A 12,986-nucleotide genomic window follows, 5' to 3' on the forward strand; every position below is an offset into this window, starting at 1 on the left:
CATTTGCCTGGAGGAGCTCTGATTTTATTCAGTCCCTTGGAGAAGAGACTGGAACTCTTCGAGAGTTGCGTTTCAGTACCATTCTTGTAGCTCTGAGCAGACAGGGCTACTCCAGCTGCCCAGGCCTGAGTACCATTCCTGTGACTCACCCATTCACACAGTTTGGAAGCCTGTTAAGGGACCCCTAAAACAGCCCCTCTGAACAGCTCAAGTCACAAGGGAAAGCTGAAGAGGGGTAATGGCAGAGGCTCCTGGCTTCGGCAAGTTGGTGGTGTCCCCAGGCCAGAGGGTTTGTTTCCTTTTGCTCCTAAACAAGCCCCATGGGACAGCCTGGAATCGTGACCCTGGCGTGTGAGATAGCAGGACATTTGTGGAGTCAGAGCTGTTTTCATCCACTAAAAGAGGCTATGTCCCTCCTCCAAAAAGGTGGAAGGTTATGGGTGTCCCTTTAAGCCTTTTCTTCTCAGGTATCAGGAAACATTTTAAATTTAGCAGAAAAGCATGCTAATGAGCTCTACCCACTGGTGCAGAAAACCCAAGCTGAAAATGCTATGTAAAATAAGACTAGTTTACTGGAGCCAGTCACCCCATGAGTCCTCCAAGCCCTGGAGCCACAGGGGACTTCCAGGTGAGGTCACTGCTGAGATGGAGGAGACACAAAACAAGAGGACATGGTCAGAGACAACACCTCTGTGCATATTCAAAGGATTTCATTTTCTTTAAAAAGCACATTATAGTCAGAAAGCCTGCCCACCAAGTGAAAGCCTCCATAACCAAGAAGCTAAAGGTTAATGGTGATTTTACAAAGGTGGAAAAGAGGACCTTGTTTTGCCGAAATCGCAGGGGCAAAGCCATATGTCAAATCGTGTCCTATGACCAAGTAATCCTTTCTTCATTAGCATTTCCTTTATGGGTAAGGACTTAGTTAGTTAAAGCTTAACTCAAATTGCTTTTCAGTGAAGATATATTTTTTCCCTCTAGAAGCTGCTATACAGATGAATTTATAGAGCCAAATTAAAGTCTAAAAATTACTAAAATGTAAATCAGTATTGCAGGGCTAAGGCCAGACAAGAAAATTGTGCCTGCACCTCAACTAGCTCAATTAGGAAATCTCCAAGGCTCCTAAGGCTGAGAGAAAAAACCTGGAACATCATGATACGATCTATGGCTGAGGTCAGAGACTGAACGAGCCAGTCTAGGAAAGAACAAAATTTCATTTTAATTCAGTTCCTTTTGTATGAGCACTATTTCACTTTTAAGCATTTACTTCCCATATCTGATCCTCCTCTGCTATTGTGTCACCTTCAAAATTCAAAAGTCCCCAATGTGATAGTATTAAGAGGTAGGGCCTTTAAGAAGAGATTAGGTCATGAGAGCCCCTCCTCTCATGAATGAAATTGAGGTTCTTACCAAAGAGGCTTCAGGCAGCATTCAGCTCATGTGCCCTGGCACCTTCTGCCACGTGAGGACATACAGCTTTTCTCCCTTGCAGAGGACCCAAGCACAAGGCGCCATCTTGGAAGCAGAGAGTAGCCCTCACTAGACAAGCAAACCTGCCCATGCCTTAATCTTGGACTTCCCAGCCTCCAGAACTGTGAGAAAATGAATTTTTGTTCTTTATAAATTACCCATTCTCAGGTATTTTGTTAAAGCAGCACTAAATGGGCTAAGACATCCACCGATGTTTACAAATGGTTTGAATGAACTGATGAAGACCCAAGACATGGACTACTGATCAAATCATAAAGTTTCTGAGGAATAAAAGCTTCAGCACTTCTCTTGACCAGCAAATTAGTGGAGAAACAAACTGGAGCCTTTTGCCCTGGTATGCCAACTATAATTTTCTTCAGGAGAAAACACAGAAGTTGTAGATACGTATACATTTCTTCTAAAACCCCAGTCATCCCTATTAATTGTAAAAACATCCACAGGGTCCTCCTAAGAGTCATCGTCACTATAGTGAGTCAGACATTTGGAGAAGATCCCAAAAGCTGGAGCAGCAGCCAGAGCCCCGTCTCTGGGGCCCCAGCCACCGACTCTAGGACGAGCCACTGGGCTCTGCCCTCAGGGTTGGCTCCCACAACTACATTGTTGTCTTGTCTTTCATACAACTAAAGGGCCTTTCCCCAGATGAGGATGCCAGCTCTTACTGCTACCTCCCCCTAGAGTGAATTCACCCATCCCATCTGAAATACTCAATGGCCAGTGAGAACAGGCCAAGATGTGTATACCCTTGGTCGATTTTGTTTCCTTTTTTGTGGCTCTCTGAAAGACAGCCTCAGTTATGCAGAGTAATAAAGTCATTTTCAAGGTTCCTTCACCTACCTCTAACAATCTCTCTAGAGCAAAGAGTTCCGTTCATCATTAATAGACTCAAGGGAAAACAAAGTGATCAACACTGGACTCTATTTGCACTACCCCCACCCTCCCCATCTTCGGGAAACAGCTTCAGCATTTGAGTGGGCAAATAAGAAACTATTTTTCTCATATAACACTGTAGGCCTAGAGCCACAGTCTACATGCTTTAGACATCATTAGCAGTATTTAAATTGCCAAGGAAGACATGGGACTAAAACTAGAACAGACCAAGATTTCTTAACCTTGGCACTATTGAAGCTTTGGGCCAGATAATGCTTTACAGTGGGGGGCTGTCCTTTGCATTGTAGGATGTTGAGCACCATCTCTGACCTCCACCCATTGGATACCAGTGGTACTCCCGAGTTGTGACAACCAAAAATGTCTCCAGACATTGTCAAATGTCCTCTGGGAGGAGGGAAGCAAAATCTCCCCATGGCTTAGAACCAGTGGAACAAGCCAGTGTAACCGCTGTATTCTGAGAATGGAATCTGAGCTGGCCCCCATGAATACTTTCTATAGCAAATCACATTCAAGAGGTCCAATTCTGAAGACAGTCCTATTAAGCAAATTCTCTTTTGGCCTAACCCTCCAAATCCTAAAGTTCCATGGTTATGGAATTTGCTATGCAATCAACCTCTTTAGTCTGGTGACAATTAAGTTGTAAGTGCAGAAAACATGACATCTAATTTTGTGCTTATGAAACAGGAGTGGCCAGCACGAAGGGTTAGACCTCATTTTACAGTGTGGCTGTGGAATTGGTTGTTTCTTTCAGGCTATTCCTTACGGTTCAAACACTCTTCCTTGGCACTTCCTTTTGAAACCAAACTATGTTGACTTAACTTTGGAAGTTTTCTGTGACCTCCCACAATCCTTGGACAATCACTGAAATGCTTGGTTGATATTTAACAGACGTTTTTCTAATGCTCAGAGGAAAGAAAGTTTCCACATTGCACTTCTTCATCTTCTGAATTATTTTCATTCTTACAACTATGACCTTGTGGCATATTTTCACGCCCAACAGTAACATCGAAAAGAAGAGAATTGCATCTGTGGTTCCCATCACAAGCAACGAATGACAGATACGACTCTGCGAGTCCAATTTTGACTGTGGTCAGACGACTTCATTAGAAAATAAAAATTCAAAGACTACAACCCACAGGAACCATGAAAACAAAAACATCACCATTTGCCAAAACCCCTTGTTTGTCTGGATCGAGCAAGTTTATACTAACAAACTAAAGAATGAGAAAAAATTTATCTTGCAGACTGTAAAAGTTCATCTAGTTAAAAATGGAAGTATTTTCATTTTTAATTACCTTTGATTTGAATTCTTCCCTACAAAGAAATCTACATTATTAAATTGTAGTTGGCCTTTTAATAGATGAAAGAAATCTTGAGCTGACCTGTTCCTGGTTAGCCGACTATAGAACTGGGTAATCCATTCTTGAGTAATCCTTTCCAAATGGCCTGTGTGACTGCTTGAAGAGCTTTCCAGCTCTGCAGTCCTATAAAATGACCTTAATAGCCAGTTCATGGTTCACTGGAAGTATTGACCAAATTTCCACAGTCACACTCTTGGCAGAGAATGTCACCAATCGCTTAATTCCAGGATAGCAGTGTGCCCTAACCACCACGTGGCTTCCTCTATCCCACTCCAGAGGAAAACCCTCCCCACAACGTAAAGAAGGTCCCATCCATGATAATACACCTACACTGACACGCTGGTGATAGTTTTTCTTTCACAGTCTCTCAAAAAAAGAAGAGGTCATTGCACTAAAGCACACATGTTTAGATCATTGCTTTATTTCACTAATTGTTCAACAACAAAGTTCATTCCTCTCAAGGTGGATCTTGAATCATTCCTTGTGTTCTCTTCCTCGTTCTGAATAAAAAAGGTAATGAAGAAAAAGCCTGTACTTTTGGAGACCTAGAATCTTGATTGATGCTAATAAGCTTTTGACAGCAATTTCGTGTTACGGTATTTCCTGCTGGCATCTTGGTGGTCACACGGGGCTCCCCACCCTCCAGTGAAGATGGCTGTCCACAACTACCACCATTGAAACCAAAAGTAAGTGTTGAAAAATGCACCTTTTACAATAAAAAAGTAGAAACCAATTCAATTTCCTCTTTTTTTTTTTTACGAATATAAAGTTTCTTGTAAATATGTACAGTCTTTTGAGCTAGTTCTATATAGCAGAAAGCAGTTCACAGATGAGACACACAATATACATTTTCAGGGCTCAACAAGCCCATTTCTCATGGAGATCCTAAATGAAATGCCAAGACTGAAAGACCAATTTTCAGTGACCTTTTCAAATACTGTGGACCAAGAGACAAAAACTTCAGCAAACATTCAATCAAATCTGCCCTGGGGACGGGAGGGGAGGGAGTACGACCCCACAGACTCCAAGCAACACATAAAACGCCACAGCAGGACATGTGCCAAAGGAGCTACCACATGGAGGTTTGTAGGCGTTTCAAACAAGAAAGCACTTAGGTTAAGACACGAGCAGGAAGGAGCTGGGATGCAGGCCAGGTTGCAATCTGGAAAGGGATCTGAACTGTGGACACAGTTGAAAACACGGTCATGTTCACCTGCTGCGGTGGAAACGGGTCTACCTTTGAGCCTACCTAGGAGGTGCCTGGGTTGTTGAGGCGGGCCTAAGAGTCGTGGAGGACCCAAAGCAACAGATGCCTTGTGGGAGATTAAAGGCAGAAATAAGGCCGCGAGTTAGCTTGCCAACTGCAAAGCCTCTAGGTTGGTTCTATACCAGTTGCCAGGAATTTCGTACTCTAATAGGAGGGTCCGCAGACCCAGTGGGAGCCGCACTGCACCTAAGGACTTCCCAACCCTGGCGGAGCTGGAAGAGTTGAGCTGCGGCTGCTTTCTCAAACTTCCTGGTCTTAGGTCTAGCCCTAGGGAAAGGCTCATTTGGAAAGTCACAGTTTCGTGGGGTAGAGCCGCGCCGGATTGGGTGTGAACAGAGTCATCCTCTGCAGGCAGGGAAGTGTGAAGTTTGGAGGGGACACTGAGTGGGAGGTGGTGGTTTGCTGAAATCCTTCTCTGGTCGTAAGGCTTGAGCGTTTTGTTTTTTGTTTGTTCAGTGCTACAGACTGCAGCTTGTGGTGGCCAGTTAGTCGGCAAGTCGTCAGAGGGTCTCGATTCGGCAGGAGCTATGGGATGGTATTAATACATTGGCAGAGCAACCCAAGGGGGCAGCACATGCAGTGAACCGCCATGCAGAACTCCCGACGGGCCTCTTCCCCATCCCAGAGTGGGGAACAACACGCCGTCACAGACAAGGAGGTGGGTGCCCCCGTCCCCTCCCCAACCCCGAGACCCAGGAGTGCTGGGCTCCGAGCAAGTCTATTGCATGCTTTCCTGGCCAAAGCTATATGGAAAGCGGGAACAGCAGGCTGGGGAGATGACGCTGGGGGGTGGGGAAGGAAAGCATCTCGAGGTCCCTTGGCCCCAAGTCACTGCCTCCGAGCTGAGGCCCCGATGACCTCCATACATTCTCAGCTGGTGGGAGGGGAAGTCGTCAAGGCCATAAAAGGCAATGAAAACAGTAAACATTTGGCTACGATGTCACCCTGGGGAAAGCAGGGCCATCTATGAGAATGAACAGGAACAAGGATGAACCTACTTGGCTGCGGGAGGTTGGCCAACTGACCGGGACTCTTCTACACTATGCCTCGGTAGCAAAGACCTGATGATGTGATCTAGCTAAAAATGACTACAACAGGAAATACGTTGCTATTCAAATCTATTAAGAATTCTGTTGTCTTAAAAAAAAAGAAAGAAAGAAACAAAGAAGAAAAAGAAAAACCAACCAATCCTAGGATCTTAAAGTAGCTAATTAGGATTCTAACCATGTTGTAGTTAGCATCCCGGTTGGTTTCCTTTGATGAACTAACTGGTACAGGCTAGAGCTAGGTACAAAAGTTTGTGAATGCTTTGAAAGAGTAACAAAGTGCAAAGAGATGACTGCAGGGAGGTGCCCAGGGCAGGCACCGGGCGCTGACAGCTCCGAAGAGCCTCAGCCACCTGCCCCTCCTGGAGACAGGGGTGTCCGTGCCGAGGTGGGTCTGGGCCCCGCTGAGCCAGAGGGTGGCTGAGCACGTGGGCGCTTGGGTCCCCATCAGCAGAGTTCCATAGTGTGTTTGGTGTTTTCCTGCAGATCAAGATGAGGAGTTGGTTTTTCTGGCTGAGATTTATACTGAAGACTGGTCCCAGACCTAGGAGTGAAATGAGGAGGAGTGTTAGCCATCTGAGGCCAGAAGTTGCTGTGCTCACCTTGCATGATGCAAATGGGAATCTGCAGCCCCTGGGCTATCCCCTTCAGCAGCTAGCAGTGAGTGCTCGGCAGGGCAGCACCCGCTCCAGAGCCTGGGGAAGCCAGGGAGTGAAACTCACTGGAAAATCCCAAAGCCGTGTGTGTACCTGCGATGCTGTAAGCATGTTACACACACACATGCACATACACAGTTTCATCGGTCAATTGGGAGGGATAAGAAGCCATATGGATGGTGTTTCCTTCTTTCTTTACCAGCAGGTGAACTGCAGGTGGCATCAGAAGGAGAATGCCAGCCAGAAAATCAGCCCCAAATGGCAGAAAGGTGGCTCCTTGACCTGCTTAGTCTGCTAAGGAGGCACCAAGCACTTGAGCCATGCTCTGCCTGGGGGAGCCCCTGGTCTTCAACACCCATCCCTTTCCTCGATCGCAAACCTAAAAATTACACAGATCATTCATGCACATGATTTAAACATTTCCAAAAGTTCAAAGTTCTTCTGGAAGGCAACCACTGTGAACACTTTCTGTGTAGCCTTCCAGAAAAACAATTTATATATACACATGTGTGGGCTGAGCATGGTGACTCACGCCTGTAATCCCAGCATTTTGGGAGGCCAAGGTGGGAGGACTGCTTGAGCCCAGGAGTTCAAGACCAGCCGGGGCAACACAGCGACATTCTGTCTCTAAAAAAAATAAAAAGGGCGGGGGTGGGGGGTGGGAATCAGACAGATGGTGGCTTGAGCCTGTAGTCGCAGCTATTCAGGAGGCTGAGGCTGGAGGATCACTTGTGCCCAGGAGTTCAAGGCCGTGGTGAGCTATGATCACACCGCTGCACTCCAGCCTGGGCAACATAGTAAGACCCTGTCTCTAAAACAAAACAAAACAAAACAAACAAACAAACAAAAAGTGGGGGAAAAAGTTAGCCAGACATGGTAGCTACAGCCCATATTCCCAGCTACTCAGGAGGCTGAAGTGAGAGGATCGCTTGAGCCCAGGAGTTTGAGGCTGCCTTGAGCTATACTCACGCCAGTGCACTCCAGCCTGGGTAACAGAGCTCTCTCAAAAAAAAAAAAAAAAAGCATATGTGTGTATGTGTGTGAATCTATATGTATGTTTGAAAAAAGCATGGAACATTTCAGATAGGATGCTATCATTTGGGTTTTAAAAGGACAGCACATATATATATTTGCTGGTATGCACAGAATATCTCTAGAAACTGCTACCACTTGCCTCGAGAAGGGAAAACATTTTTTGGTGGCTATTATGAGTTATACACATAAATATTTTCCTTTTTAATTACACACACGTTATCCATTTGCTTAGGAAGCTCTTTTTTTTTTTTTTTTTTTTTTTTTGAGACGGAGTCTCGCTCTGTCGCCCAGGCTGGAGAGCATTGGCGGGATCTCAGCTCACTGCAAGCTCCACTTCCCGGGTTCACGCCATTCTCCTGCCTCAGCCTCCCGAGTAGCTGGGACTACAGGCGCCCGCCACCACGCCCAGCTAACTTTTTGTATTTTTTTAGTAGAGACGGGGTTTCACCGCATTAGCCAGGATGGTCTCGATCTCCTGACCTCGTGATCCACCCGTCTCAGCCTCCCAAAGTGCTGGGATTGCAGGCGTGAGCCACCGCGCCCGGCCAGGAAGCTATTTCTTAACGTACATTTTCTTCCTAAATTCCTGTGTCTCACAAAGTCCGAATTACAGTCATGGAGTTCCTTTTTTATACAACAGTGGCCCCGTGGGGGCCCCAGTTCCCCAAGTCACTCCTGGCCTCCGCAACAGACACACAGGCCTGGGAGTGCTGCCTCACCTTGTTCACCTGGGACAGCGGGGTCCTCACGGCTCCCGCAGGCAGCCGGCCCCTGCTGCTGTCTTCAAACAGCCTTCCGGGGGACCGCTCTCTCCGCGTGCTGAGCATCCGGCCCGGGGACTTCTCTCGCTCCAGGGGGCGGCCAGGAGACTTGTCCCTGCGCAGCTCGGTCCGCCCCTCGCGGTAGCGGTGGGGTGTGCTTGGCTCTCGCGGGTGGCTGGGGCCTTCGGGCGGCGCTGGGCTGGAGGCCACGCGCTTGGTGATGTGCTCATTGTACGTGGGCGGGCCTCGCTTGTTGGGGCTGCTGGCGACATAAGAGGAACGTAGGGAGCTGCGAGGCCACAACCCCAGAGGGGTATTTTCCTTCTTACCTGAGCAACCCCCCTCCTTGACCCAGCCTCACCACTGCTTTTCAAGAGATTAGACCTGGAGTTCTTTGGACTTTGCCTGCATTTGATTTTGGTAGCAAAGACAGGGAAGAGAGCAAAGATGGCAACAAAAGACCATCCACCTTCCTAAGTACAGGCTTTCATTTACTGAGCACCTACTGTGTGCCAGGCCTGTGCTAAGCTCTTCACCTGCCATCTCTCATTATCTCACTAAATCATCACAGCAGCTCTTGAGCTATGCACAAGCATGACCCTCACTGTACAGGCAAGCAAATGGGGACAGACAGGAGTTAGGTGACTTGCCTGAGCTAATGAGTGGTAGAGCTGGGATTCCAATAAAGACCAGTTTGATAGGCCGGGTGCAGTGGCACACACCTGTAATCCCAGCACTTTGGGAGGCCGAGGCAGGTGGATCACGAGGTCAGGAGATCGAGGCCAGCCTGGCCAACGTGGTGAAACCCCGTCTCTACTAAAAATACAAAAATTAGTCTGGCGTGTTGGTGTGCGCCTGTAGTCCCAGCTACTCAGGAGGCTGAGGCAGGAGAATCGCTTGAACCAGGGAGGCGGAGGTTGCAGTGAGCAGAGATCGCACCACTGCACTCCAGCCTAAGAGCGAGACTCCGTCTCAAAAAAAAAAAAAAAAAAGACCAGTTTGATGTCATAAGCCCCATATAATATCCTACTGACCTACTATTTCCCAGAGCCTAGAAGGCACAGAAGGAATTCTTCAACTAGGAGGTCAGCCTGCTAAGACCCAGAAGTCAGGGACCCACAAAGGCCCTCAGTGCAAGGAAGCAGTTTGGAGAACCCCTGTACTGATCACTGTTAACTGCCATGTCTGTCCCACTCCTGGGCCTGGTGTTTGGTCACCTCTGCCCCCATGTGGCTTTCCAAGAGTCTCTGACACCTGATGCAAATGCAGATGCTCAGAAGGTTGATGGTTCTCAGTCATGACAATAAGACGACCGAGAGGTGTAGGGATCAGGCCTGATAGAGTCAGGAAACTAAGCAGGGCAGACAAAAACAGTAGAGCGGGCTCAGAAAACGTCCCAGGCCTCAAAGGTTGATAATTAGTAACCAAACAGTTGACAACACTGGGGCCTTTTTGTACACCCCAACCCAATCCTCCACCCACTCCTAGCCTGGATATTTCAAATGAAGATTTCAGCAGACCCAGGGGCCAAACTCCCTTTCTGAAGATGTAGTAAGACCTAGAAACACAGAGAGAACTGAAATGTGGCCTTCTGAGTCAATTCTTTCCCACCCTTGATCAGCTCTAAAAGTACTAGGGTCCCTGTTATCTCAGCATAATTTGTGCTTGGAAAAGGCCTTACTTAAAATGGGGGAAAAAAAATTATAGTGAATATATTACTTGAAAACATATTTTGTTTGATTGAGGCTTTATCTTGGAATATAAACTTATTTTATGCTAGATATTTTTAGTATTTAAATTACAATGCAATTACATGCTGATTCCAAAAATGAACCAAGTATGAATCACAGAATGATTTGTTTTGTGCTAATTGTCTCCACAAAATTGTTGCTAACATGCTCTGACATCAACGTTGGACACATTGGACTTTTGCAGTGAGATCCTAAAGAAGGCTCTTCAAAAATATTTGAAAAAGCCGGGCACAGTGATGCATGCCTGTAGTCCTAGCTATTAGGAAGGCTAAGGAAGGAGAATTGCTTGAGCCCAGGAGTTCGAGACCAGCCCGGGCAATATGGCAAGACCTCGCTTCTAAAAAACTAAAACTAAAAATTAAAAAAAGAAAAGTGTTTTCCCAAAGGACTATATTAATCCTTGATATTTAAATCCTTCTCGTTGGAAGAGGCTATCATTTTATCAACTTGTTCATTTCTTTCTTCAGTTATTGGTCTAACTGTATCAGAACCTCTTCTGTCAACGTCCATAACTGAGAAGCGACAGCAAAGACAGTGCTTATTGTGGAAGGAGAGAATCTAGAACAGGCTTGAGGGCCAAATCTGGAAGATGCTTGTTTTTATAAATAAAGTTTTATTGGAATGAAGCCATGCCCGTCTGGTTATGCATTGTCTTACAGCTGCTTCCGCATGACCACAACAGGGTTGAGCAGCTGAGACAGAGACCATATGGCTCACAAAGCCGAAAATATTTACCATCTAAACCTGTGCAGAAAAAGTTTGCCAATTCCTCCTCTACAATATAACAGAGAAGTTGGTGTGCAGAGATAATTTCATAAGGGCTCAGTTCATAGTGAATAGTTTCATGCCATGCTCTTGCTTTCCCATGCAACTGTAACGTTTGGAGATTCAGACAACAAATGCTCAGAAGGCCAGAACCCCTGTCTCTGCAGCAGTAAGATTTAAGATAACTCAGATTTCAACATCTTGAAATCAAGGTTTATATTCATCTGTAGCCATATGGCTTTGAAATCTGGAAGACAAATAAAAAACTAAATTCCGAGTAGGAGAACTACATTAAGCCTACTTGTAATGGAAAAGAAATGATAAGATGTGTCCACAAGGAACTATCATAAAACAAATGAGAAGGTGCTCACTGCCCAGGGGAAGAAGGATTGCTCAAGGGAAGGCCATTCAGGACGTCAGCTGAGATTAACGGGAGGAAGGAACACACCCGTCATTCCAAGCCAAGTGGCAGTCTTCCATCTCCTTATCCATTAATGACCCATAATCTACCACATCAATTTTATGGTTTTTTGGCAAGGAGTTACGTTTCCTGCTCTGCTAAACAGAGCAGGGCAACGAAGCCTGCAGTGAATCAGACCCAGAAAGCCAACCTTCTACGTTCTCAACTGCCCAAAGAAGTCAGCGACCAAAAGATCGTTCTGTAAGCCAAGAGATAACCAACTACTGATTTTCCAGACATGCCACAGGAAAGCAAACACTTTTCTGCCCCTCATTCTCAGGAACTGGAACTGTTTCGATCGCACAGTAAGCAACTCCTTTGAGAGACTATATAATCTCAAAAGCAAGGTGCCTGGCCACCTATCTAGTGAGGCAACGGAGGAAAAAAATCTAATTACAATATTTCAATGTGTTTCTGGCATGACTTGGGAACTACTTAAAAAAGATCTAGACATTTTCAGGGGAGGACTGTGGCGCCCTAAGCAGTCACTCTTGAAGCAGGGCCAAGCCAAGAGTTAGGAGCATTTAATTATTGGCACTTCTGGTTTTTCAGCAAGTTCCTCAGGTTAAAACCACACTAACCAAACATTTCAGATTAATTAACTCCTATACATCAACAAAAGAGAGACTATTCATTAGGACAGTCTTGCCGAAGATCTTGGTAGTTTGTAATATTAGCTGTGGTTCTTCCACCAAATTATGGGCCCCTGGAATATAAGAACAATGCTTTCTACATCTCTGTACCCCCAGCCACAGATGTTATGTCAGGCACATGGTATGGAATCCACATAACTATTTATAAGGTAGACACACCTTATAATAATCCAGAAGATTATCTTAGGTCATTTATTCCCTGGGTTAAATAATCTCAGACCTTCTTTGCAGGCCAAGGTTTCAAACTTCCTACACCTCGAGCTGGATCTAGCTCCTAGCACTGTGTCAAGACGAGGCCAGTCCCACTTCCACATGCAGCTGGTGGGATGGCAAATGGGAGGAGCCTCCAGGGCAGAAAACTCCACACTGTCCCTCAGATTTACAAATGCACAGCAGCCGTCACCCATTCATTCCTTTTCTAGGAATTTATCCTACAGATAGATTCCTCAGCATGTAAAATGACGTAAGGAGAAAGTCATTTATTGCAGCAACAGACTGGAGACAACTCGAACAGCCATTAATGAGGAAGCAGTTAAAGGAATTAAGGTACAGCCCTGATAAGGAAGGTTGTGCAGGCATCTGGGGAGAAATGAATGAAGAACTACTTCTCACACTGACACGGAGCAATCGCCAAGACACATCAAGGTACAGGAGAGTATGCAGAATATGCTGCCACTTGTATTAAAAAAAGGAGGGGTGGTTGCGTGCAGTGGCCCACACCTGTAATCCCAGCACTTTGGGAGGCCAGGGCGGGCAAATTGCTTGAGCCCAGGAGTTCAAGACCAGCCTGGGCAATGTGGTAAAACCCTGTCTCTACAAAAAATAGAAAAATTAGGCAGGTGTGGTGGCGGG

The 12,986-nt window shown here is 46.0% G+C and overlaps 1 protein-coding gene across 8 annotated transcripts in view; it reads right to left on the reverse strand.

The window, feature by feature from the left end:
* Nucleotides 1-4,141: 4,141 nt before the first annotated feature.
* Nucleotides 4,142-12,986, reverse strand: part of CIT (citron rho-interacting serine/threonine kinase) — a 189,867-nt gene continuing 181,022 nt past the window's right edge. For 4 of the 8 annotated variants that reach the window (XM_024256949.3, XM_063712267.1, XM_054528305.2 and 1 more), the window contains 2 exons: nucleotides 8,464-8,764; nucleotides 4,142-6,597 (listed from right to left, as the gene is read on the reverse strand). In XM_024256949.3, coding sequence (XP_024112717.2) covers nucleotides 6,574-6,597; nucleotides 8,464-8,764 — 325 coding nt within the window. In that variant the 3' untranslated portion in view covers nucleotides 4,142-6,573. Of the gene's footprint in view, nucleotides 6,598-8,463; nucleotides 8,768-12,986 lie in introns of all 8 variants that reach the window. The other 4 variants (XM_024256948.3, XM_024256947.3, XM_002823846.6 and 1 more) reach the window with 1 other exon arrangement.

Source organism: Pongo abelii, chromosome 10 (genome assembly GCF_028885655.2).
Source record: "Pongo abelii isolate AG06213 chromosome 10, NHGRI_mPonAbe1-v2.0_pri, whole genome shotgun sequence".
In the NCBI taxonomy this organism is placed as follows: domain Eukaryota; kingdom Metazoa; phylum Chordata; class Mammalia; order Primates; family Hominidae; genus Pongo; species Pongo abelii.